The 25,805-nt window shown below is 43.9% G+C and overlaps 1 protein-coding gene across 1 annotated transcript in view; it reads right to left on the bottom strand.

Annotated features, from left to right (window-relative positions):
• Positions 1–2,772: 2,772 nt before the first annotated feature.
• LOC306793728 (MAM domain-containing glycosylphosphatidylinositol anchor protein 2) overlaps positions 2,773–25,805 on the bottom strand; it is a gene marked incomplete at its 5' end in the record, with an annotated part of 143,783 nt that continues 120,750 nt past the window's right edge. The window contains 7 exons of the mRNA XM_079291464.1: positions 2,773–2,908; positions 3,997–4,093; positions 4,593–4,723; positions 10,354–10,515; positions 13,023–13,178; positions 15,313–15,333; positions 21,058–21,235. Coding sequence (XP_079147590.1) covers positions 2,820–2,908; positions 3,997–4,093; positions 4,593–4,723; positions 10,354–10,515; positions 13,023–13,178; positions 15,313–15,333; positions 21,058–21,235 — 834 coding nt within the window. The 3' untranslated portion in view covers positions 2,773–2,819. The remainder of the gene's footprint in view (positions 2,909–3,996; positions 4,094–4,592; positions 4,724–10,353; positions 10,516–13,022; positions 13,179–15,312; positions 15,334–21,057; positions 21,236–25,805) is intronic.

Genomic DNA, 25,805 nt, shown 5'->3' with positions numbered 1-25,805 from the left:
TGTAACTTTGAATCACTGTACTAAGGTGTAGCTGCTGCTACATGAGTACAGGTGCTGAGGGTGGCAGTAAAAGGAACAGTTACCAAAATATCTGAAGGAACTCGTGTCCAGACTGAGCAACAGTGACGACTGCACGGGGCACTTTGGCACTTTTCATTACTTGCTCTACCACAGGAGGCTACAGCAACTCGCTGATGGATATTTCATCTGAGCTTGTGTTTTTTTGGAAATTGTGTCGAAGTCTGTGTCAAAGTCAGACGAACTTCATGTTCTTGATGTGTCCAAAACAACCTATGAAAGTCTGAAAGTTCTCATCCCCCAAAAGCACACAAACAAACATGTGTTTTAGTAAAACATTACATCTGGTAAGACTGTTAGAAAAGAACTCCCCCCAGAACTCCATCTACATTCATTATGACCTGGGCCTTATGGGGAAAAAAAAAGGACTAGCAGAAAATAGCTGTGATGTCTCTGTAATAATATCATTTAATATTATATATAATATCATAATGGTATTATAAGGATGCCCTGACATGCTCATCATTCTGCTCTGTTTTTTTAATCTTCTTTACACGTGTCAGTTCTTTATCACATCTTTTGTACACAGATTGATGCTCACACATGTACATGACCCACTCAGACAGATAAATATGAATGAATCAAGTAAAAAAAAAAAAAAGGATCAGTTTGCTGTTAAATGTGGACTTGGGTTGGAGATCCTGTGGGAGTAGGTCACGCATGTGCAGAGAAATATAAAATGGATTTTATATGTTGAGACCTTGAACTGTATGTTGTGCTTCCTGTACTCCAACATAAAACATTTATCATAAACCTTTGAATAGAGCTTCTTTAACATTTACAAGTTATACATTTACCAAATTGGTTTACTTCTTCTGCTTCCATCAGCTTTGATACTCGAGCAATGCAAAGGGAGACAACAAGAAGAGAAAGGAAGTTAATTCATCTTCAACGGAAAAAATAAGAAACAAGACACAAGTCCTCAAAACATTTGTCATAACCAACGATGAAACGGAATTTTTCATTTTCTTATTTTCTCTTTTTTACAATACATTTTTCAAAAACCCCGCTGGTTAAGGTTATGGTCTCAGGTAGATCTTCCACAGTCAATCTTCACAGTTTGTGTAAAAGCAGAGAAACATTCTCGCTAGAGTAATAAAATATCATGACTATTATTATGGTCATTATTATCTTTTATTCTCATATTGTTCCATATAAATGGTGGAGGACAGGGGCGAGGCATGTCACCCTAATGAAGAGCCTGCGGCCCCAAAGTTCCTGCTCTGCTCCCTGTACAACGCAACGTTTTATTCAGCAGTTGTTCTTTTGTTTAAAAAATGCTCGACCGCGGGGAAGGAGAATTATGGGAAGAGAGAGAGAGTGGGGTATTCATTCGATGAAGTGTCTTCATCCTCCTGTATGATCTCGTCTTTCTGCAAAAAAAAAAATAAAAATAAAAAGAGCCAGAGCCTCACTGCCACTGTCGCCGCTGTTTTCATCCTAATTGTTTCCAAACCTGGTCTGCCAGCACTGCCTGGTCAGCTGCCCTCACATTGAACTACGCGTAGGCATAGGCAAAGGCTTAGGCGCATGCACACACACACAAACACCCACACACACACACATACACACTTGCACGCACACAAACACACAGGCAACTGTCCCTTCAGGAGTTAAATCCGGGTGGAGCACAACCCCATGCTCCCTCTGAACACGCATGCCCTCTCCCATCAGCACTTGTGGGGCAAAAGAAACATGTAGAAAATAGCCCATCAGAGGAAACATGAACAGAGATGTGTTCGATGTTGATTGACACCCAGGCTCACGATTCGGTTTGTAATCTGAAGGCACTTTGTTTCATGGCAGAAAGTAAAGTGGCTTCTGTTCCACAGGCGGACCGCCGACTGAATATTCGAGTCGGGCCTCACTAATCGGACCTTTGTCTGCTCTCTGCCTGTCCCTCCTCTCCCTCCACTCTGCTCTCCTTCCACCTCTCCCTCTCATGTCAGCTCCTGAGCTTGAACTTCTCTCTGCCCTCCAGTCCAGCTGTCAACACCTCCGCTGATTCCTCCTGCAGTCATTGTTCTGCCACCCGACCGTCGGTTGGCCACTTGGACTCATGAGCACAGTGTTAATAGATACATGGGCAGCTACAGGGGGGGGTAAGCAGACGGAACTAAATGTTGCCAAAGTCCTTGTTTTTCCTACAGTTCAGCACCAAGCAGATAAAGAAATGCCAAGGTGTGACTTGAGGCCGGGCTAGAGTGAAAAACAAGTGTCGGTGATTGGCATCTGGTGCGAGAAAATGAAGATAAAGATACACAGAGAAAGGTCTGATTCCATGTATTTGTAAGCAGGGAAATGCTAATTCCTCTTCAAAAAGTCAGCAGTGTCTGTATTCTGCCGCCTTCTAGCGATATTTTCATAACTTCATAAAATTGTTCTTGTGCTTTACAAACTGTCCGTCCTCCTTCGACGCTTGTGAACTCTTTCGGCAAAGTCCAGGCGCATTCGCCGGCCGCCTGTCTTTGTGCTCGTGAAGATGTCCAGAGTCCTGCACCGAGGAGTTGTTTCGGTAAAAGTGGTCTCTTTAAAAAAAATTGCGCATCTTCTTTATTACTTTTTGTGGAACTTTTTTATCACGATTTTTTTCTCTCTTTCATTCATTTCGGTCCCTCCGAGGTCTGGCAGGGGACCCCTGCTGCTTTCAGGATGCATGAATCTTTGGTGATTGGATGCCGAGGGTACAGTTCACAGACGGTGGGTCTGAATATTCGCCTCTGAGGTGACAGAGAGAAGGGTCACCTCTGACCTTCCAGGAGGGTCATCACCAAGGTGATGCATAGCAGCCATATATGGGAGGACGTGGACGGAGCCTGAGCGCTGAGATCTACAAACACAAACAGAAAATAATGGTGGAAATTGATTTGATACACTCCAAACAACACATGAACACGTAATGAGCCAATTGTGTTTCACGGCATAGTTCTCCAATTTTTGGAAAATACATCTATTCACTTTCTTGTCGAGAAAAGAAGAAGATTGAGAAGATGGATAGCACTCTAATGTACGTATGTATCTTTGATAAATATGAAGCCACAGCCAGCAGCTGGTTAGCCTAGCTTAGCATACAGACTGAAAACAGGGGAAAAAGCTAGCCTGGCTCTGCTTTCAGTCTCTAAACTAACTAGTCTCCAGATTCATATTCTACAAACAGACATGAGCGCGGCTCATGCATATGAACTCCCTGCAAGAAACAAATGAATATATTTCCCGAAACTATTCCTCATGTAGAACTAACCTGCACGATCAGATCCGAAAACAAGACGAGATAATTCTAATCGTTTTCCCTCTTACATGAAATAAATAAAGTCTATTCATCATCTGAGATTGAAATGCATTATTCTCTGCATGACTCTGTCCTCAGCCTGGGCGACCAATCCTAGAACACCAAACGAATCAAATCTCGTCGCTCTGAATCATAAATGGATCCATATGAAATGTACCTTGAGCAACAATCTTGCCGTTATAGAAAGAATACCTTTGAGATGCCTGCTTATTTTCCTCCAAAGACATGAACAATTGAAATAAGATTACCCTGATTCATGTATGGTACACGTTAGAAGGAAACAAATTTCCTCCAACCCTAAATAACATGCACGACATCAAATGAGCAGCGCTCGTCCGCCTGCCAATATCACTTTGTCAATCGCAGACCATTTGCTCTGTCCTGTTTTCTGTGTTTCACGTTCCGTTTGTTCCTGCAGCGCAATTACAGCGCTCCACTCAGCCGGCGTGGCTGTCGCTCATGTGATTACAACACTATTGCCACGGCAACTGTGGTTCAACGCCGTTCAAACCGTCTGAGATTGGATCCCCTCTCGTAAATCAATGACCTCGTCCAACGTGGGGTAGAGAGAGACAGAACCTGGAGCTCAGATGAAAGGGGGGACGAGGCGCAAGTGCGGCGCTACTCACTGGGCGGCGGGTCTCGACACTCCCCTTCCTCCAGCGTGACATCATCGATGGCGATGTCACCCTCGATGCCTGGTCCTCGGATGCCTTCGAGCACCACCTGCGGAGAGGAAAAACATGTTTGTCATGTTAGATGTTCAGATTTGATAAGACCACAAAAAAAACAAGAAAATTGGCACCGCAGAAAGATTGTGGAAAATGACAGCAGGTGGCAAGTGTTTGTTTCAGTCTTTAATCTCACAACATTTAAAGTTAAGAATGCTTGTGATGTTACAGTTAAAAGTAAGAGTGGGAACAAAAAAAAGAGCTGAAACTATAATTACTTTCCACAACTGCAGTCAAAAAAATGATTGAGAATATTGGAGTCCAATATTCTCTACTCGCAAAAGAGTAGGCATCCTGATGGCAACGCGTGAGCGATATTGCTTTCACAACAGCAAACAATGGCCACATCTCTGCTTAATATCACAGCTTGTGAAGCGCCGCATCAATATGCCGCCCTCAAGGAAACCAATACTTCAACATACCAACGCAAGGGAATAGAGGGCAACTAGAGGAATGCTGCTGAGTATTGGATTGATTACGTTTCCCGGTCTCACCTGGAAGGATGCTGTCGGATGGATGCTGACTTTTGCCTGCTTCCAGCGGTCACCTTGGTTCCCATTTAACGACCACGCGGGACCCTCGGAGGCCGTTTGGCCCTTCTGTTTCAGGAGGGCGTTTAGTGTTCCTGTACGAGGGAGAGACAGTTGCACATGAATGTCAGCGTACTCGCGCACAAACACGATTCCACCGCTGTACCGTCAGCGGTTTCCAACCTCCAGGCAGTGGACCCATAGTGGGCCACAGATTCTATGCTACTGGGCCATGTGACAACAATATAACTTCAGAAGTTCATAAGCGTACACTACAGGCACATTTTTCAGTCTCTCACTCTTTGCTATTTTTCGAGTAATGTCATGTTTTATTTGTATTTTGAGTAAATGAATACAGACATTATTACGTGTCGAACCCCAAAACTGGAGCCCAAATACTCTGCCCTATTAAGAACACTATGGCGTTAAATAGTTAAGAGAAAAGCTTGTGACAAAATTGTGTTTCGGCAGACTGTTGTGCTTCCATAATATGGACCCTTCAATTAAATAAAATAGAGAAAGTAGAGAAGAAATCCTAAAAAGATCTGTCAAAAAGAAAGACGAACAAGGAAGTCTAGTTCACAACAATCTGGGACTTCATGGTTCTCTTTCATATCCATCTAAAGTCTTCTAAAGAACTGTAAAACCAAAAGTTTGAAACTCCAGCGATGCTTCTGTCCTTTTTTTCGAAGCATTCCTTCTCCCACATTTGAGATACACAACCACGCAGAGTGTTCATCTTAGTATTCACACGCTTCTCCTTCATTCCAAATGTATGTATTCGTCTGCATTTGAAGCAGAGCCGAGCAGCAGCAAAGGTTAAACTCGGGTCACGTGAATTGACACATCTATTAAGTTGTGATTCTGCAAGCGAAGATAAGTTATTCTCTGGCTTGTATTAATCCAAATTAATTATCACTAATGGGCAATGTGTGATGAGAATCTTTCGGAGAGCATAAATACATTCCCCGTAGAGAACGGTTGCTAATGTTTCATGAGCTTCAAACTATTTATGCTCAGTCCAGCTTCTTTCCAGCTTCAAGATGTCGCTGTCGAGACAAACTCTGCATTTGAAAATGCAATTTGACGGATCCATTTTAAGTGCATTCAGTTAAATAATAACACAGAAGTACTGGCTCCCCTTGTCACAGAATAAGCTGTGTACCAGGTCTGAATTGAAGACTCCCCTCAGTGAGACCTCTTGTCTGGCCCTGGGCTTTGATATAAAACTGTCAGATGATGACACAGAGTGCAACCTCTTTTCCCTCCTCTCCTGTTGGTTTTTTAATCACCAGGGAGAGAGCAAGAGAGAGAGAGAGAGAGAGAGAGAGAGAGAGAGAGAGAGAGAGAGAGAGAGAGAGAGAGAGAGAGAGCAGCATCCAAAGACCAGATCAGGTTAGCATTGACACCGTATCGAAGCTCAGCAGGACCACTGCTCTTTTACAAATATGTTCAGCATAACCTTTGCGCTGTGACATAACTGGTGAGCAGAGAAACAGCAGCGTCTACGGCTTCAACCTCTCTCTTGATGCAGCTGTGCCTCGCTGTACGTCACTGTTCACATTCTTTCATCAGCGCAGTGTACAGTACGCTTTCCCCCCGACGACAGCACAATCTCCAGTGAGAGACGAGCTCTTGCACAGAACATGACCTGCGGTTTCATCTCCCGTTGAAGTGTTTAGGCTGTAGGAGGATTCTTGCTGAGCCGGCTCGCTTACATTTCTCTTTGAACTCATCGCCATGTCGGTGGTAATGTCAGTGTCATCACATCCTGAGCAAAGGCATATGCTGTCTATTCTTCAGAATACCTTCTTTTTTCTTTTTTTTTAAGGAAATACCTGTGGCAGACACTTGTGAAATTTACAAAGATCTGAGAAGAGAAAGACGTGAGTCTGGTGAAAAGTGAGAAGTAGCTCCTGGAAATGTTCAGTTATGTAGCGAGGACGAGCGAGAGGGGGATTGAGGTGCAGTACCACCCTCCTTGCCAATGAAAGGATGACTCCATTGCTTCTCAGAAGGTCAGCCTTAAAACAGACATGCTTGGCGTGCTTTGCTGGAGACTTAATCCGATAAACAAATGCGACACGGGCTCCAAAGGCAAACTTTGATGTGCGCTTCAGTAATTAAGTGTGACCTTGTCTCAGGTATTCCCCCGCTAGCTAACTACGGAGGAGTTTCTTTGAGCCCGTGCCACTGTTCTCGTCAGCGTGTGGGCGAAACTCCTTATCGACCGATTCTGGCCTCCAGCGCTGCCGTGCCACAACTTGACTGTGACTCACCTCTGCAGCACAGTCCCTCAGAGCATCAAACTCCCAGCTTCTCAAGACGGAGCTGTGCCAGCTAGAACGGATTACCGAGGATGGCTCGATGGATGCCACAGACATTTTCTACCACTGCCAAAAACTGTAGAGCCACTGGGCTTCTGTCGGAGGTGTAGGTCCAAAACACAAGACAGCTATGTTTGCTGAGCGAGGCGCCCATGGTAGATAACAATGGTGACATCTGGTGGCTTGGGCCTTCAAAAATAGGATTCGATGGTGCCGTGACCTAACACACATCAGACGAGTATGGAAAAGGTTGTCCGCTTCCAAATGCACCAACACAGGAACCACCACGCGTGATTACGAATGTAGAGGCCAGTGTGGGAGCTGCATTAGTTGGAGAGGCATTCGAGAGGCTTTAAAGCGTGAATATAAAATGTAATCTAACGACGAGCTATTTAAAACAACAGTCCTCTGCAAAAAGAGAACATGCACAGCATATGTGACCATACATTATTTGGTGCATTTGTCATAAGCACTCATTTCTCTGGGTAGAAAATATCACAAATTAACATTCTTGAGTTCTCAAATTGATCGCCAGCCAGTGGGTGAATTTCTCTCACGGCCAGAGAGGCAGAATGCTAAATGGAGCGTAGCCATGGAGGATCTGAGCTGGGTTTCAAGTCCTTGACATTTAGCCCATTCATCATAACGCGCCACAGTCTGGGCATGGCCACAGACGGGGAGGGCAGGGAAGAGAGGGTCTGGCTGGCGATCAATTTGAGCAAATTGGAAATGTCACGGCCTACTCAACCTCGGAGCTCTCACCTCCCCGCTGAGTCGCCCTCCAACACCCCTCTCCTTATATTCTCTCCACCCCCCTTGCTTCCACCTCTCCAGATGTTTGGTCCGGCCCACCCACCTGGACACTTCCACTAGTCTTGACTACTTGTTACTGTGATTGACAGGTCGCTGCCGAGAGCACGAGAGCTCATAATGGTCAAATTGTCGAAAAACACTTCATGTTTCAGACCGCAGTTCACCTTCAGCTGTGAAACGAAAATGCATTTTACTCAATAGAACAATCTGTGAGCCAGCGTTTGTATTATTCATGCAAATACGAGTCATTGAACAAACTTCAAAGGGAAATAAAATAGCTGGAATGACATCAGATCCACAAAAGAAGACGTGGCTTATGAAGACATATAAGCCAGTTTACTCAAAGAGGGAGAGAAAAGAAGGAGAGGAAGCTGAGTGGGTTGCTCTTGGAGCAGCAGGTCCAGCAGAAGCTCAGAGCGGAGCAGGTGGAGGGTGGAGATGGCGCCGATTCCACCGATGTCTCAGTAGAATACCGAGGTAAACGCAGCCAAACGCTCGCCGTAAACTTCTTATCAAGAGAGAGTTGAGTGCAGTTGCCAGCCTGTAGTGATTTCACAGTTTATTGAACATCAAGTTTGATGAGCACAAAACTGCAAGTCCCTCTCCCCTCATTGGGTTCATTCACTATCATTGCTTTGTTGTGTTTGTTGTCTGTTTGTTGTTGTTTACTCGAAAATATTTTTAGGGAAATAGTATTTTTAGTTAACTGGATATATTTGTGGTGCACTCTCTTGGTGTCATTGTCATTGAAAACATATTTTTCAATCAGCTTCTTACCAAGAGTGACGAGGTCCCCCATGAACACAAACAATCGGACAACGTTCTGTGTTTATTGTTGTTGTTTTTTACCGGTTTGTTGTTGGAGAGCCAAAGTTGTGAGAAGGCGATGTCGTGTACTTCCAAACACCAACCAGGATTCGGCAGCATTTGAATCAGAATGTGATGACGGTTATTGGGGTTGTCTGGTCGCTGTCAATCAAATCTGATCAAACCACGCTGGAGCAGATGAGCTGAAGTTTTGAGTGTTTATCTCTCAATGAATAATACTGAAGGATCTTTTTTTTTTTACTTTAATTTTGACTTTCTCAATTAGTCATGAACATCTATCGCGATTGAGAGAAATTTAGAAAATATCGGACTTTGGCAAGTCCTAGTGTTAATGTACAGAGAGACACACTGTATACCCGTCACTGTAGGTGTCGGCCTTTAATTACCACACAGACGGTGCCTCAAGGCTCCTGTGCTTATGATCTATTTGGGGATTGAAGCATCAAACAGACCAGAGCTCCTCAACCTTGGGAACACCGCGAATGTGCCGAGTGCTTCGTGGAAGGTTCATGAGACATATTGACATTTTATTTTAACAAGAAACACATTAATAGTAACGGTTTCAATCATTTCAGAATTCCACTGTGATTTGTGAAATGACGAGCCAGACAAAACTCAGAAGCCTTTTCATAATCACAAGTTTTAATTTTTGCTGTTATAGTAAATGCTTTTTGCAGTGGTTCGAGTGCACAGCATCACCGTTCCTTCTAACAAACTGCTCTTATGCCAAACAGCATCCAGCCTCCATGATACCAAGATGATCCCGCAACCGCACCCAACAGTGCCCCTCACCCGCCTTAAGAACCTGTGCAGGAGCGAATGATAGTGGGTGAAGCCCAGACAGAGAAATCACCAGTGGAGGCTGTCAACAATGTACAAGCTTGCTGTTTTTTGTGTGCTCGAGATCCAATCTTTCTCCCCACTCCCAAATGTACAAACACACACAAAAAGCATGCACTCAGAGCTGGAGCGCTTGCGAATCGGCTGATTGGGTCCCCGGTGAAGAAAGCCTGAGAGTCAGACGTTAGCCACAGATGGCTCCTTCAGTCGCTCTGCCATCTTCAAATGGGCCATGCAAGGTTGTTATCTACAGTCACAGAGGAATGTATGAGCTAATGCCCAGGATTTGTGTACACACCTTTGAAGGGGTTTGTTGCAAAAATGATATATCTTTTGCTCAAAACATCTGACAGCTGCACTTGCAAAATGTTAGCATGAAAGCACAAAACTCCCCGCTGCACCTGCCACGGGGACAACCTCTGAGGAAATGACTGAAATGATGTTGCTTGCAGGAAAACGTGCCGCCGTCCTCCCTCGTAAAAACCCAGACAGCAATTCTAAGAATCTCTTCTCTCTCGTTATGTCTCAAAGCCAGTGTGATGTTGTGCCACAGATGCTTGTCGATGGACTTTCTTTGGTAAATAAAAAGTGTTGTTTCCTCATCGACTGGTATTTAGTTCCGCATAGATGAGAACGCAACTCCTTCATTTAGCAGAGAATTGCCAAAGCAATTTAAGTTCCACTTTCAGTTGCTTTTGCTGCTTAAGCAACCAAAAGCACAGACAAGTGACATATTCTTTCAAGAATGAGTGCAATTATCCTTTTCTTCATCAGTCTCCATGAACCATTGAGCAATGAATATAAATGGAGATGATCTTTTCAGCAGTGGATAAACCGTATGGCAGATTAAACCCAAGAGCAACACGGACGTTTGTTACAACAGACGGGGGACAACGAAGCGTCGGAGTGTACCTTACCTATGTGTTTTCCATACATGTGGTAGAAGAAGCCGAAGCAGTAGGCAGGTGGGTTGGTGATACCGTAAGGGTTTTTAGGGGCTACGTTGAAAAATGGACTTATGAGCCGCGCTTGCTCCCCATCCTTCCGTGGCCTTGATGTCTCAATGTACATGTAGAAACCTTGAAACACAGGGACACATAAAAACACATAAACACCTCAAATATAACAAACTGCAATGCACTTTGTTCATTGAACATTTAAACATTTGAACATTTAAAGAAGAATTCTAGTTCATTCCAACGCAGCTGTTATTTTGTAGCTTTGGTCATCATTTATTATAGTTTGGTTAACTTCATATACTCAACCCAACACGTGAGCCGGATTTACTAAACCACTTTATTTGAAGGTAAAACCAAAGGTGACTACATCCTGAATTGGTAATAATCCATCATTGCACACACACAACCCTGTGCACACGGTTTAAAAGGAAGGTTACACAGACACTTTGGGTTTTTCAATTGCCTTTGCTCTTCCAAAGACATCTGGTTTGTTTGAAACAAACTGTTTGATTGCTGCTCATGTTTCTTGTACCGTCGTCACGTTACCAGATGTCTTATTATTACCTACAGGACAAAAGTATGTAGTTGTTTTATGTAGTAGAGTGGAAAGAGTGTCTGAGAATATGCCTTGTGGATATCCTGAGGACAAAGTCATTGTGCCTCACTGAGAAACTGCACAAACAGTTGATTTACCCTTTGGAAAAACATGAGAGCTTTTTTTCAGGCAGTGTTCAGACTCCCTCAACGACTTCCTGAATGCCTACTGATACACCAGCAAGTCATTTGTCCCTGTAAACAGCGGAAAAGCGAGGCATCCGCGGTCATTCTCAGTTGCTTTTTCAGCCGGTCAGTGATAGCATGATGGGAATGAAACCTTCCATGTCAGAGATAAGGGGGCAGGGCTTTCTACGAAGCACAGTTCTCCTTTTACTTATAGCAATGACCCGGGGCGAATCGAGGAGATAACAATGGGGTTACATTTATGCTCAGCAGCGGCGGTGCATGTCTAACAGACCTCTGATTGCGTCTGAGCCGCACGCTCTGAAGCCAAACTCTGCGCTGCCACGGGGAAGTAGCTGGTGAGGCGCTCCACGCCCCTCCAGCCAAAATCAAATGGAATATCTCATATCAGATAATTACACGCAAAGAGGAATGGGCATGGTAATGAAATGCTGGACATTTTGAAACCATTAGGTGATAAAAGACGATGCATTATTTACTGCTTCAGCTGGCGCTGGTGCCACAGCGCCATAATAGGCACTTATATTCCACCACAGATACTTTCCATCAGCAGATTCATATAAAATCATATAAAATCCTGAGACAGATCCTTGCAAATCCAATTGTATTAATTCTTTATTTATCAAGTTCTTGAATGTTGAATACAACTCACATATTGAATGCTACATTCTATGCAGTATTCCCTGGTTTAGGTACCCATGGAGACAGCAACTCAGTTACAAGGTGATCAAGGCTGTTAGATTGTGCTGCGTCAAGCAATCGATGACACAATGAGTACAGCTGAAAGCATCTACTATTCAGCTGGGAACACTAATCTGTCTTTATTTCCACACGTCAAAAAAGTCAAATGTTAGCATATGTGTAGCGACGCAATGCTGCTAATTTACCCCATCATTCAGCAATACCGTGACCGTTTGCCACTGCACTCTGGGGATTCATGGATTCACGGATTACGTAAGAAAATACGGAGCGGTGTCCATTTAAAGTGTGTGCATTCAACCAACATTTTTCCAATCCAATGAGCAGCTGCAGTGTTTTCAGAGCCCCGCTGACAGCTGGCAAAAATAATCGCTGACACACACACACCAACTGTGTTTTCTTCTTCTCTATTCGTGCATACGTTTACGATATGATTGTTCAGCTATATAGAAAATCCCCAGCTGAGCAATTCAATTGAGTGACTTGCTCACTGGTTAGTGGATGGTGACGTTATTTGCGATTTGCATCTACGGTTATGTTACATGTATCGGGAAATATATCTATTCTCTACACACACACACACACACACACACACATTCCTGTTTAGCGTCACAGGAAGCTGAAGCCTTGGATTATGTAAGAAATAACAGAGAGCGTGTGTCATACAACAGCAGGACAATACTGACACGGTCTGACACACATTCACACTTTGACCATTGTCAATTTAGGGTTTCCAAATCACTTCCAGCTACATTACATTACAGTCTTAATTACAGACAATTACAGATGTCTGTGGCTGTTGTGAAAATGCCCAAATTGCTAATGAAGTGGTGAATCATTGAATCATACACAGAGATCAACTTACTTTGGAAGTAGAGTGAAATGGAAGGATCTTTTTGACTTGCTGTATGGATTAGTTAAAGCCCCCCTGCAGTAATGCAACTTGGTTTTGCTCTTATTTCACTTGGACCTTCACTGTGCAGAATAATGTATGTGCAGAGTTTGTTTTCACATTTGCTGACGGAGGAGAGTTTCTCTGCGCTCCCCTTAAATCTCTGCAGTTCACAGTGTGGTGAGCAAACGCGATGCCTTCAGAGCACATACGCTGAGAATGGACTTTTCGAGTTGGGAAAAATTGTCATCAATAAAAAGTTTCAGAAAAAGAAGAAAGACTTTTAAATACGTACCCTGCTTAGAATCAGTGCGGTCGCCACTGGGCCCGGTGTTGGGCGTGTACTTGGTGTCGCGGGTAGCGGCGCTGTGTCGCGTCCAATCAAAATCATCATTCTTGTCCTGAGTGAACATGCAGATCGGCTCCTCCTCAAAGCTGCAGTGGAACTCTCCTGGTGAGTGACAGAGCAGAACCAGGCTCTTACGTTCACATTCTTATGAAAGAGAGAAGTTATGCCTTGTAGGTACAGTATGTGTGCAGTGTGACACCTACTGTATATTTACGAGATTCATGAGCGTTGTGTGTGTCACAGGGGGATATATATTTATATATATATACATCAGAACAGTCCTAATTATGCCATACTATCTGCTGAGAAGAATTTCTAAATGAAGACGTGACCTCTCGCTGACTGTGGTGGAGACGTCAGTGAGAGTTTGGTTCCTCCCTGACTGAATGAAAAGAAGTCTCTGCACAGAGAGTGCTGCACCCTGAAAACATCCAATGGCAGTGTGTGTTTTTGTGTGTGTGTGTGTGTGTGTGTGTGTTTCGGAGCTGGTTATTAGAACTTGACTGCCCACTACTTATGCATGGCGGATAGTATTCAATAAACACCCACGCACCCTGACTTAGGAAATAATATTAAAACCAAATACAAATATCACGCGAAAGAGGTCGGGAACACTAAAACCCATGATTTCTAAAGGCATTGATGGTTTTCTTCATGTTTTCTGACGCTGAAAAAGTACAACGTGTATATATATACTGCTAATACTTTAGAGTAACTTGAAAGCATAAACGATTGCTGGATGTTTTGTAGTGTCCCACAAGTAGGACTTTGACACCCACTCCCTCCTTCTCAATCACTCTCCATCTTTTCTGTAGTGGGTGTGCAGATGGAGATATTGCCCCCCCCCCCCCTTCTCTGTCGCTCTCCACGCCCCTTCAACTGCAATCTTTAAACTCGTGGAGTGAGCAGAGAGGGAGTGACACTAAGTTTCATCACCCTTTAAGAAAAAAAGGTAAATGTGTCGCGCAATGTAATGATGGGTCATATGTAGAGGAACGTCGAACAGTTAGAATGAATAGTCAGACGCGTGGGGAACTAACCCACTCAGTTTAATGAAGGGGTAAGATCAACAGAGTCAGAACCCCCCCCCCCCCCCCCCCCATTTAATCCATGTAACAAACAAAGCAAAACCCATAACTAGAGGACACGGTGCTGCTGAGTCCTTAAGGAGATAGTAAAAAAGAGCATTTGGATTCTGGGTGCAGGCATGTGTTCTGATAAATATTCATTGATTTATTAAAATGTAGCCGGGAGCAGTTTGGAGTGGTGACCTTGAGAGGAGCAGAATGCGCTGCTTCTACTCAGGTGATGGAGGTAACATAGACTGAGGGTGGAGGGTGGGCGGATGGACCAAGGGAGGGAAGAAGGGCAGCGATGCTGCGAGGCAGAGACGGCGATAGACAGCGAGAGCAGGAGAATAAAAAGAGAGGTGGAGAGGGAGAGGAAGGGTGCCAGGTTGCAGGCACTCTTGCCTCTTCTCCTCATGGGCATGCAGATTTAAATGGAGGTCTAGCCCCGGGTGCCAGACACTAACGCCCCCATCCACTGTGAGCTAAACTAAATGTTTTCAGCTTCTGTGCCTGGGAGAGATAGGAGGATTTTGGAGGAGAGGCAAGAGGAAGGAGGGAGGAAGAGGAGGCGTGCAGGTAAGATAGTTTCCTTCAGGGATTTGGATAATGATGTTGGTGATTCGGATGTTTGCTATTATGTTGGCAATGTTTGTGTAAACACCCACCAAAACATAGAACTATTCAAAGAAATAAAGCGGCATACACAAACGCTGTGTGAAATTGTACAGTTTCAACAATGAAATGTGTCATAAACGGGACTAAACATGAACGGATATAAACATACGGCGCAGGTGCATGCAGGAGTAATGCTCACAAAGCACACACACACACACACACACACACACACACACACACACACAAGCGAGCTAATATCTCATGCAAATACACTGTCCTGTGGAGATTAAAAGCTCTCAACATGTCAGATAGCCTGATGAAGGTTTACTCGCAGTTCCTGAAAGAAGTCTCGCTTTTCTTTCTTCATACCTCATTTCGTGCTACTTAAGAAGACTTGGAATGGTCTTCCAGTGCAGTGTGACATGTGGTGAGTCAGATCTCTACAGGATGTGCAGTTACTTTGAATCTCCCCACTGTTCCCACAGACTGAGCAGCGACAGAAGGAGCTCGCCCTCTGCCGAGGCATGCTAAGTGAGGTGCACGCTACTTACTCAGGTGAGGGTTGATGGGAGCTGTGAAAGAGAGAGACAGGCCAGGGACAGTCATTAGTACAGAATATGTTAGCCGTCTGTCAACACGTGAAATACTTATTAAAAGGGAACGGAAGGCGCACGCGGCTGAACAAGCACTCGAGTTGTCGCGCTTTAAAAAAGGCTCGGCTGACACAAGGTTCTCTAGCGCAGGTCAGAACACAACACAAGCATGCACACAGCAGTAGTTGCTGTTCAACTTTTGTCCTGCTGTCATCTGCTGTTTAGCTCATAAAAGTCTGCATGTACAGCACGTTCAGCCCAATGCTCAGTGTTGTATAAAGAAAGAAAATGAACGAGGCTCATGGGAAGGCTGGAAATGCTGTCCGCTGATATTAAAACACTGGAAGCATATTAGAGAGTCCACGCTCCATCTTCATCAAGCTCTGTTGCTTTCACAGCGCAAACATCGGCAAACAGGAAGCAATCCACAGGCACACACACACACGCACACACACACACACACACACACACACACACACACACACACACACACACACACACACACACACACACACACAATGCAATTATTATTGAGCCGGCAGAAAGAGAGATGTCTGGGATTTAAAGTTGAAAAGGTGACAGCAGTCGTTCTCTGCCGGTTATCAAATGTAAAAGACAGAGGGCTTAGGAAGACCAGCCGGACCACATTGATAAGCTGATGGCGCAACTGCTTATCATTATTGCCATTTACCGAGATTGCCGATGTTCTTGTTCAAGGTGACTTCCATTTAAAGCGCTAAGCCTAATTTAGACTTCCATTTAGAAGCCAGTGAATCAGAACACAAGTAGCAATAATCACAAGTGTGTGTGTGCTAATCACGTTCCCGTAAACATCCTTGATTCTGTGTTTTCAACGTCCGCCATTATGGACACTTTCACGTGGATCACGCGAGTCCAGTGAAATCCTGCATTCTGTCCACCTCAGCTCGTTGATCATTTCAGAGGCCGCCGCCGCCGCCGCCGCACACGCAGAAAGGTCAAGGGCATCACACAGAGTTGCAACGGGCCAGTTAGTCGGCACTTCAACTTATCTGCAGAGTAAATACCATTTAACCTGTCAAGAAGATTCATCAGCATTTTCATGATATCGATTGCTGACCGGCGGAATAAATGCGATACATCAGCTTTACCACAAACCTATGTTGCTGCGTGATTTATGAAACCCATGCTGTTCATGGGGGGGGGGGGGGGGGGGGGGGGAATTGATTTTAATCCAACCAATTAAAGTGAGTAATAACAAATCACTCCTACAAAAGGAAAATATGTACTGAAGAGCGGGGAAGTGTGGGGATGGTGGCATCGGTCTTCTTTAAAAGCAGAACGAGGTAGTGATTTCTGTTTATTGCTCTGCGGTGCACAGAAATGTGCGTCCACTCGTTCAGTTGCAGGGTGGAGAGAAAAGACAAATAAGCACAAAGGCACGCGCAGAGACGGGGGGAAGAGAGAGAGAAAACAAACCGTTGCATTTCCAATTGAATCATATAAAACATTCAGTGACCTGCAACACTGCAGCCTCACTGCGAGTGTGGGAAGAACAGGCTGTACACTGTAACAGCTTTAATAATCTCTTATGTTACTGAAAATACCTGCATGCCACTGAATCGATGCTGGGCTGCACACTGGCACTGCTGCAATGAAAGTCTGCAGAGAGGGAGGAAATCATCCGGGCTGTTGCAGGGGAAACGTTTTCAATGACAACTTACAGCCTGTGAAAACGGATGCTGAGTTTTCTGACAAAACTCTGTTCTTTCACTCTCAACCTCCCATTTCCTGCAGCCCCCCCCCCTCCCAATCCGTACTGCTGCCCCCTTCTTTCTTTCAAGATTGTAGTTGTGAAAATATTTTTCCTTGTCAGATTGTTCTCTTCTTTTTACCTGCAGCCTCCCCAGGCCGACTCCCGGTGCCTCAGTCCAGATGAATGTGTCTGCTCGAGCAATGTCTCTACCCCCAACCCAGGAAATCAAGCTGAGCGGAGTACAGGCCCAGAGGCTACTTTACCACACACACACACACACACACACACACACACACACACACACACACACACACACACACACACACACACACACACACACACACACACACACACACACACACACACACACACACACACACACACACACACCGACAAATAATCAAACTTCCAATTTAGATGAATGTATTGGATATGGTGAAACAAACGAGGAATTAAAATACACGGAGATTGCTTACTGTTGTTGGCTCATCCACTAAAAAGCATTTTTATTTTTATTTTGCAGCCTAGTCTTCAAATATTTCTGTAGCTCCTGAAAACTTGAGTGAAGCTCAAGCACTCGCCTAATAATGCACAATGTTGTTAAAGCTTAGGTGTGAAAAGCCCTCAAGGTGCAAGGGCTTAAAAACGCCGTCTCTTATTTCTATCTCAGCGCTGCAGCGCTCTGCTTTCCCTTCCAGCAACAAAAGCCTCAAATAATGATCGAGGATGAAATGTAATTTTGATAGTTCTTAAGATTAACACTCGTGGAGCAAAGTGAGTTTTCGTTGACGTTCTTTTGAAGACTTCTCTTATGAAAGGTCGTGTCCTCTGGTTTCTACTTTTCCACCTCAGAGGACAAAACAAACTGTTGCTTGACGCATGACCGCCTTCCATCCAAAATTGCCTAATTTTGATTGAAACACAAAGTGAGCTCATTGACCGCCAAAGGACAGCGGTCCGTAGAGGCCGTTCCGGATACGAACACTGACTTCATCTTGGCTGGATTCTCTGCCCACCGGCCTGCGGCTGTATTACCAAGCAGCAGACAATTCCACGGCCGAGGCCAAGTGTCCTCAAACACAACAGCAGCCCAGCTTCTCCTATAATTCTCATATAATTATCCTGTTGTTGCATCAGTTTACGTGTGACACATTGATCCAAGCAAGTGAATCCTCAATGGTCCTCTACGTGGATGACGGAAGCAGAGGGCCCTGCGTAGATTGTGCAAAAAGCAAAGAGAAGAGACTGCTAGTCAACAAGCAAACATATACCCGATAGAAACAGTGAGAGGCGCTCTGTATCATATCACTGATGATGATATTGGTATGTCTTCTTTTAATGTAAATGCATTGGGAAGATGCGCTGTGAAGTCAGCTGCTTCTTTCGTTGTGCTCAAAACCACACAACATTTGAAGGAAATATTGCCCACCATGACAAACCCTTTGTTACAGGCTTGAGGCCCAAGTCTTTTAAAAAAAAAAAGAAGAAAGAATTATAAAATATAATTTCAAAGACTGTGACTCATTGAGTTCTGAGGTAAACAGAGTTGAGCCCAGGACTGAACAAAAGCTCAGACAGGGATTACAGTGAACCACCGCTGGCCGGATAATAACAATACCCCAACACCTCAGGTATGGCAGGCGATAGACATGACCAGAAGCAGAGGACTGTATTTAATATAAGATTTAGTGGATTTTGACTTTAGGACAGGCATCTTACTGTATTATGTCACTTTCGAGCTGCATAAAAATGGCAAATTAAGACATAACGGCAGTGTTTTACCGTGCCACTGTGCAGGTTGACTTCCCTCTCTCTCTCTCGTTCCCCCAAAGTGCAGGCTTAAACATTAAATCCTGCACTTTGGGGGAACGAGAGAGAGAGAGGGAGAGAGAGTGAGAGAGAGAGAGAGCGAGAGAGAGAGAGGGAGAGAGACTAGTGTTATGAGGAACACCAAACAGATGCCAAGTTTGTCACTGCAGCAAAATTTAAAAGAGCGTCTTTGGAGTTTGGTGACACAACCATCCTTCATCCTACAGCTGGGGACACTATAACCGCTTTTGTGTTTTCTTGCCAACGCACAGAAAAGCTGCTCCCGACCTGCATCAGAATGATCGCCGGGCCTGTTGGGCATAGACGAGGAAACGCACTCATACTTGGATTTTAGAGGCCTTGGATGTTTAATGTTGTTCTTTGCTCTTCTTTCAGTGAAGAAATACTCTCCAGCTCTGATACAACTGATGCTATTGCAGCATATATAACCTCTTTAGAAGCTGCCATTGTTGTTTATCCGTGTCGTCTCAAACACACCTAAACTACGCCTGTAGCTGCCAATGGCTACTTACAGGTTGCTGATTGGTCCAGTCACACGTAACACACACACACACACACACACAACAGTTCTCACTGAACCTCTGCTCAGTACTCTGGACTTATTCCAACATTGACATGTATATATTTATTAATCCCAGCTAATTCCTGGTCAGTTCTTTGGCGTAAGTATCTCCGACTCCAACAAAAGTCTGCCTGTTAGTAATGAAAGTGCTAAATGTAAGTAGCGTAGTAAAAACTCTCCGGTGTCTCCGGTCGACGTCGAGCATAATTCGATTTCTATTTCTTCCAAGAAAATACCACATTCATTTCTGTAAACAAAGATAGAATAAAACCCAAATCTAACATACTGATTCATCATAACTGCATGCAACACATTCCTTTCAGTTCACCATGAACTTGTACAGAGACGCACCGGTTGCTGTTCCCCAGTGAGAGTGAAAAGGAAGCGGTAATGGAGATGATGCCGTACTGACTGTTTCACGTCACGGATGTCTTTCGGGTCACGTTCTGTGAGCAGAGTGGATTCTGCTCAGACCCGCATGAGGCTGCTTCAGTGATGCTGTGCTGTGCGTGGGAGAGCAGAGCAGCCCTAGGGTGATAATTAGTCCGGTCTCTTGTTGGGCAGCCGATTCGCACATCAGCATTGGCTGTCTTCCTTTTTTTCTCTACTTTGTTCCTCTGTATCTTCTTCTTTTTCCTCAGCCCCGACTTGACTGCCTCCGTCTTCCCTTCTGTGCCTCTCTCTGTCTTAATTAGTCTCAATTGTCATGACTTGAATTCATCTGAATTCAATTCAAGGTTTGGCAGAGGCAACACAACACCACAAACTACAACGGGAATAACAGCAGAGAAGGTTTCATCTCTTTTCCAATTCTCTTTTCACCAGCCACGATAAGCTGCAGTGAAACTGAATAATTCACAACTGCAGCAGGCAGCAGCACAACTCAGGAAGACGAAGAAGCCAGCGATAGACAGAAAACAGCCAGTTGATTCTGAAAATGCACATCTCAAGTACACGTGCATGTGTTCAATGACACTGCCGGATACTAATGTCGTGTTTGTGTTTCCGCCAGCGTGTCGTCCAACAGAAGTCATCTGACGCTTCGATGTCACGATGATCTCTCGCGCACAGAAGCAAGTCAGACTTTGCTCGAGTCCAGAATAGACCCGACTCAGGCAATGAAGGTCACAAGGCCGAGACGATTAGTCAGTTGATCCACATTGAGTCAAAGTGGCAAAGAAGCGTATAGCAAGCGGATGTCAAGCTGTCTTCTGATGACTGCATGTGTTAGACGCAATTCAAATCATTTTAATGAGTTCACGTTGTGCTTCCTACATAAACACAATGCGCCATCATAGGGATCATCGTAATGATTGGTGTTAGCAGAGAGAACTTTTGATTTCCACCAGTGTTGATGAATATGTGTCACTTGAGATGGAGATAATTGAGGAGTATTTCTGAGTGAGCTGAAGGATAACGGTACCAGCTGTAGCTGTAATTCACCCACATGTGCAACCACACGGGTGGCCAGAAGGCTAAAGTGAATGCCGGAACGTGGAAACATTGAAATACAGCAGCAGGAGCAGACTGGTCCCTTAAAAAAAAGACACCTTTAGAGTTTGTATACAGCACTCACCGCTGTACGTGACAATCCGGATGGTGGAGTCACCCTCTCCGAAACGCGTGATGGGAGTGAGGCGCACCTCGTAGGACTCGGGCTTTATGAGCTCCGTCAGGTTGTGCGTCATGAGCTCTCCTTTGTTGATCGCTCCGTCCACAGGGATCTCCTGCTCCCACCAGCGCTGCAAGCCCATCTGGATGGGGAGAGGAACCACACAATTGCTAAAAATCACCAAACATTCAGAAGTTCCGCACTTACGTGCGTAACCACACAGATATTCTGATACATAATTGGGCTGAGAAAAACATTTGGGACATAAAAAAATGCTGCTACACATCAGGAGGAGTCGTTTGAGGATGATGTGCTGAGACAGCTTGTACACGACCGAGACGGTCAACCACATCTGCATAACCGGAGGTTTAGGCCCTCACTAGTTATATTAAGGACGCAGCTGAAACTGCAATACATGAGAAGTAAAAGTAAAATTCAACGTACAGCTATTTGAAGATATATATGTATATATATATATATATATATATATCTATATATATGTATATATATATAGATATATATGTATGATAAAGGAAGACTAACTGCTGCTGCTGGCTAATTCTCTTGTTTTGAGTTACTTTCATTCGTCACTCTGTTCACGGTTCGAAAGTCCGCGAAACACTTCAAGTTAATTACAGAACACAAGTTGGACAGTGCTGGGTTTGGACTCAGGGGCACGCGTTGGCAAGCACTATCAACAGCTAGGCTGGTCAGGCTTGAAGGATAAACTTGTACAACTACAAATCATGCAGGTACACAACATTTGGGCAACTTTGTAGGGTTAGAGGAACTCAAGCCCACCAGACTCAAGCTTGTAGAGTTTTAATACCAACATGGTATTCGCTCCTTTAGGTCCTGTGTTGGCAGAAATTAGAATAACTTCCATTTTTTACACTAAAAGAAATATAACCAGCGTATATTTAAAGCTGCTGATCAATACTTACACATTTATATTTATTTAAAGTAAACTAAAACACACACAACACAAGGCACTATAGATTTTATCGTATCGCCACAAAAGGAGAGCACATTCTTGAGTTTGCTCCCGGGAACATATGCAAATATGTAGAAATATGACCACAGCAGTAGGATGTTCCCTCTCATCTGCCAATTGACCTTGTCTATAGGTATTTGTATGATCCACCAACACCAAATGCAACACAACAAAAAGCTCTTTTTCTCTGTAAGCTGTTGACAGCTAGCTGCTCATTAAACACATTTACTTTCAAAAGGCACCTCCCAGCCTCTGAATCCAACGACTGCTATTAACGAGCAGCAGGAATATTCTCATATCTCAAGCAAGACAAATCCTGATTCATTTTCTCCATTAAAGATATGCTTCGGTCGGCACTATACAGGCTTTTTGCGAGTACAGTACGGCCGACACCTTTGTGCTCCGTACACGATTGCCTCATTCTTTCAAACGTTGTCTTTAATCATGTTCTACAATGTTCTGCTATCCCTTTATACAGGGACCTTGAACTGACAGCTATTTCATATCTCGACTTTGCACAATGCTGAGCACACAAGCGCGCTTGTCTTCAGGTGACTCAGCTCAGGTATCACACAAAAACAATTAGCTTGTGCTTTTCTTGTCTTGTGACACAATACAGCCCCCTTAGAAATTGAAAGAGACAAAACAAGGGCTTGTTGCTGCATGCGCTGGGGGCAAAGACATGAGAAGTAGGGTGCGTTTTATCCTTGAGAATCAGTTTAAGGGGAAGAGCTGCACAAAGACAAGTTACAGCTTCTGCATCACAATTCGTGACTTTCCATGTCCTTCTCACGAGCACAGAGACAGAGATAAAGTGAATGAAGGTGTGATAGCAGTGGAGCAGAGTCAGTGTGTGTGTGAGAACAATACCAATTAAGTAATTACTTAAGAGCCGAGATGATCCACAATTATGGGGTGCAAGTTCTCACCACCATCAGTTTGCAGGTAAATAGAGTGTTGTGTCTGCCACTGGTAATTGCAGACGGAACACTTATCCTTCTCCTTGTTTTAGTACTAAAGTAAAATTTTATTACAAAAGGCGCGGCAGCTAACAGCCGTAAATTACACAATGTCGGCCTGTACGTCTTGGTGCGTTTCAACACTTTTAAAAGGAGGATGTATCATTTCAAGAACATTTGATATTGAAATAGAAGAGTTGAAAATAACTTCTTTGCCCAGTGGTCTCCGAATAGACACACACAGATACATTAATTATTTGGCAGTCTAGCTAATGTCTGCAGATTGCTGACTAATGTTTGCAGATGCTGAAGACGGGCTACCTTTGTGTGTCTGCAGCGTTAGGCAGTCGTGTGTATATTAAAACAACTAATACTGATCAATCTGTGTTTCGCACATGGAGAACCTTTTAAAGAACATTTCATGCACCTTTCCTAAAGAATGTGTTTCCAAAACTCAATCTCACATATAACTGAATGCTCATGCTCGACATCATGACATCTACTTAGGTCCAGAGCAAAGCTTTAGTTCAGGCAGAGCGCTGAAGTTGCGCTTGCATTAGCTGATTGATATCAGCTGCACCATTCACCATTTCACAATTACTGGATCATTTATTCACATACAGCGTATCTTAGTTTTGTTACTTTACAAAATTAACACAATGCTCTTACTACTCAAAAAAACAATGGTATAGTGTAGGTCTCAGTACAATATATATTTAAGTTCAAATGGATTTAATGGCACTTCATAATGAGAGCATCCTGTCAATGTACTCTGACAATGTCTTGGGGTTTGTGTCTTACTTCATTGTTGTTCCCAAATTCCCACATCACATTGCTTGCGTGGTGTTTAAAAAACAAGAACATTTAATTGGGAAAATAATGTCAATTAGGGGGACTAGTGTGTGTGTGTGTGTGTGTCCTAAAGCTCCAGGGAGATGGAGGCCTTAAATGCTAGTCTTGGCAAACACTCACTGAAACTCCAAAAAACAACAAAAAAGGGAAGCAAATATAAAAATTCTTCTGACATCAAAAGTGAAATATATTTAAATATGCAAATCAAATCGAGTTTGAGATGTTGATTGAGAGAAACATTTACATTTTCAGACGTTTCGAATCATACACATGCTCACTTTATGTATTTATTGGTTTATTTGAACGGGACAGTGCACATTCATGAAAACATTTCTGCAAATGTGCCAGAGTTAGCCAAAAGGCTATTTTTCATCTGTAGTCCTCACTGGGTTATGGATTGTTGTACCTTTGTTCTGATTCCCATTGAGGATCACTGAATCCCCGCGTCTGCGCTGAAATAAGGTTTCTGTTTACATCCCATTACCTTTCATTCTCCAAACGTTTCCCCACAGAGGCAGAGTGCCACATTGATTCAAAATAATTTGACGGCTGCAACTTGAAAAATCACAGCAGGATCGATTACAGGAGCCGAAAGTAAGACAGGAATAATCACAGTGGCGGTGTGTTGTTTGAAGAAGGCTGATCTACTGTAGATTGCCTGCCTGTCAAATATATGGCTGCTATTGATCCGCCTGCACACCCTGACTTGACAGATCAATTGAAAAAGACGAAGGAGGAGGAGGAAGAGGGGGAGGAAGAGACGGAAGAAGCAGTTCCAAGATGGCAAGACGTAGGTCGAAGACGGGGTTGGAGACGGGCAATCGAGCGTCTGGACAGCCGAGGAGGCTTTGAAGTAGCCGACTGTAGCGTCAAAACAAGGCCGGATGTCAAACCTTCACCATTGCATCCTTGACAGGTGCGGTGATTTGTGTTTTGTGATTCTCACCCTTTCAATGCCTTTTAGCGAGACCTTCTTTCCCATTTCCCCTTCAGCCAGACTCTCTCTCTCACGGGAGGGCCGGACGATAACACAAAGCAATCCCTTTCAGAGACATACGGTGTACCGGCTCGAAGCATTAATTCAAACGAGAAAATGATAACAATTCTCAGGGAATGGCAGGGGAGCTGCTGCTGGATCTATAAATAGATAAATCCATCTATAAATCCACATAACTACACACCGCTAAACTGTTGTTTGCTGGGGTTAATTTTTTATTTTTGCACTCCTGTTTTTCACCGAGGCAGATCATTTAACACGATTATATTTCTTTGTATATACTGTGCATTTTTGTTTTATCTTATATATTCTATATTCTGATATTTAATTTGTCATACTCTGTTATTCTATTGTAGATATTGTGCATTTTTTAATACTTAATATTTTGGTTACTCTGTTACTTTGCTTTTTGGTGTGTCTTGCTGCTGTAACATACAAATGTCCCCCTGGGGATGAATAAAGTACCTGTCTGTCTGTCTGTCTGTCTGTCTGTCTGTCTGTCTGTCTGTCTGTCTGTCTGTCTGTCTGTCTGTCTGTCTGTCTGTCTGTCTGTCTGTCTGTCTATCTCTCTATCTCGATGGAAGTGGTGTAGTCCACGTGCCGAAGCTCTCCTTACTGCACCACTCTTTCACGTTCAGTCTGAGGGTATCTCTGTATCTCTGTATTTACACAGGGAGCATCTCCTCCTACTCATTTCTCTCTTCCTCTCACTCAGTCCCTCTTGCTCACTGCGTTTACTTTTTGTTTGCTTCTTTCATGCTGCAACTCTTCATTACCAAAAGGCAGAACAAAAATCCTGTTATCAGTCTGAATCAATACTCTAAGCTGGGACTCAATCAATCACAGAGGGTCTACTGTGTAGCAAAGCCCAGGACTAAGTCAGTGAATTTTCCTGAAGGCAAATAATCCC

Source organism: Melanostigma gelatinosum, assembly GCF_949748355.1.
Source record: "Melanostigma gelatinosum genome assembly, chromosome: 19".
NCBI lineage: Eukaryota > Metazoa > Chordata > Actinopteri > Perciformes > Zoarcidae > Melanostigma > Melanostigma gelatinosum.
This window is presented reverse-complemented; position numbering and strand designations above follow the sequence as displayed.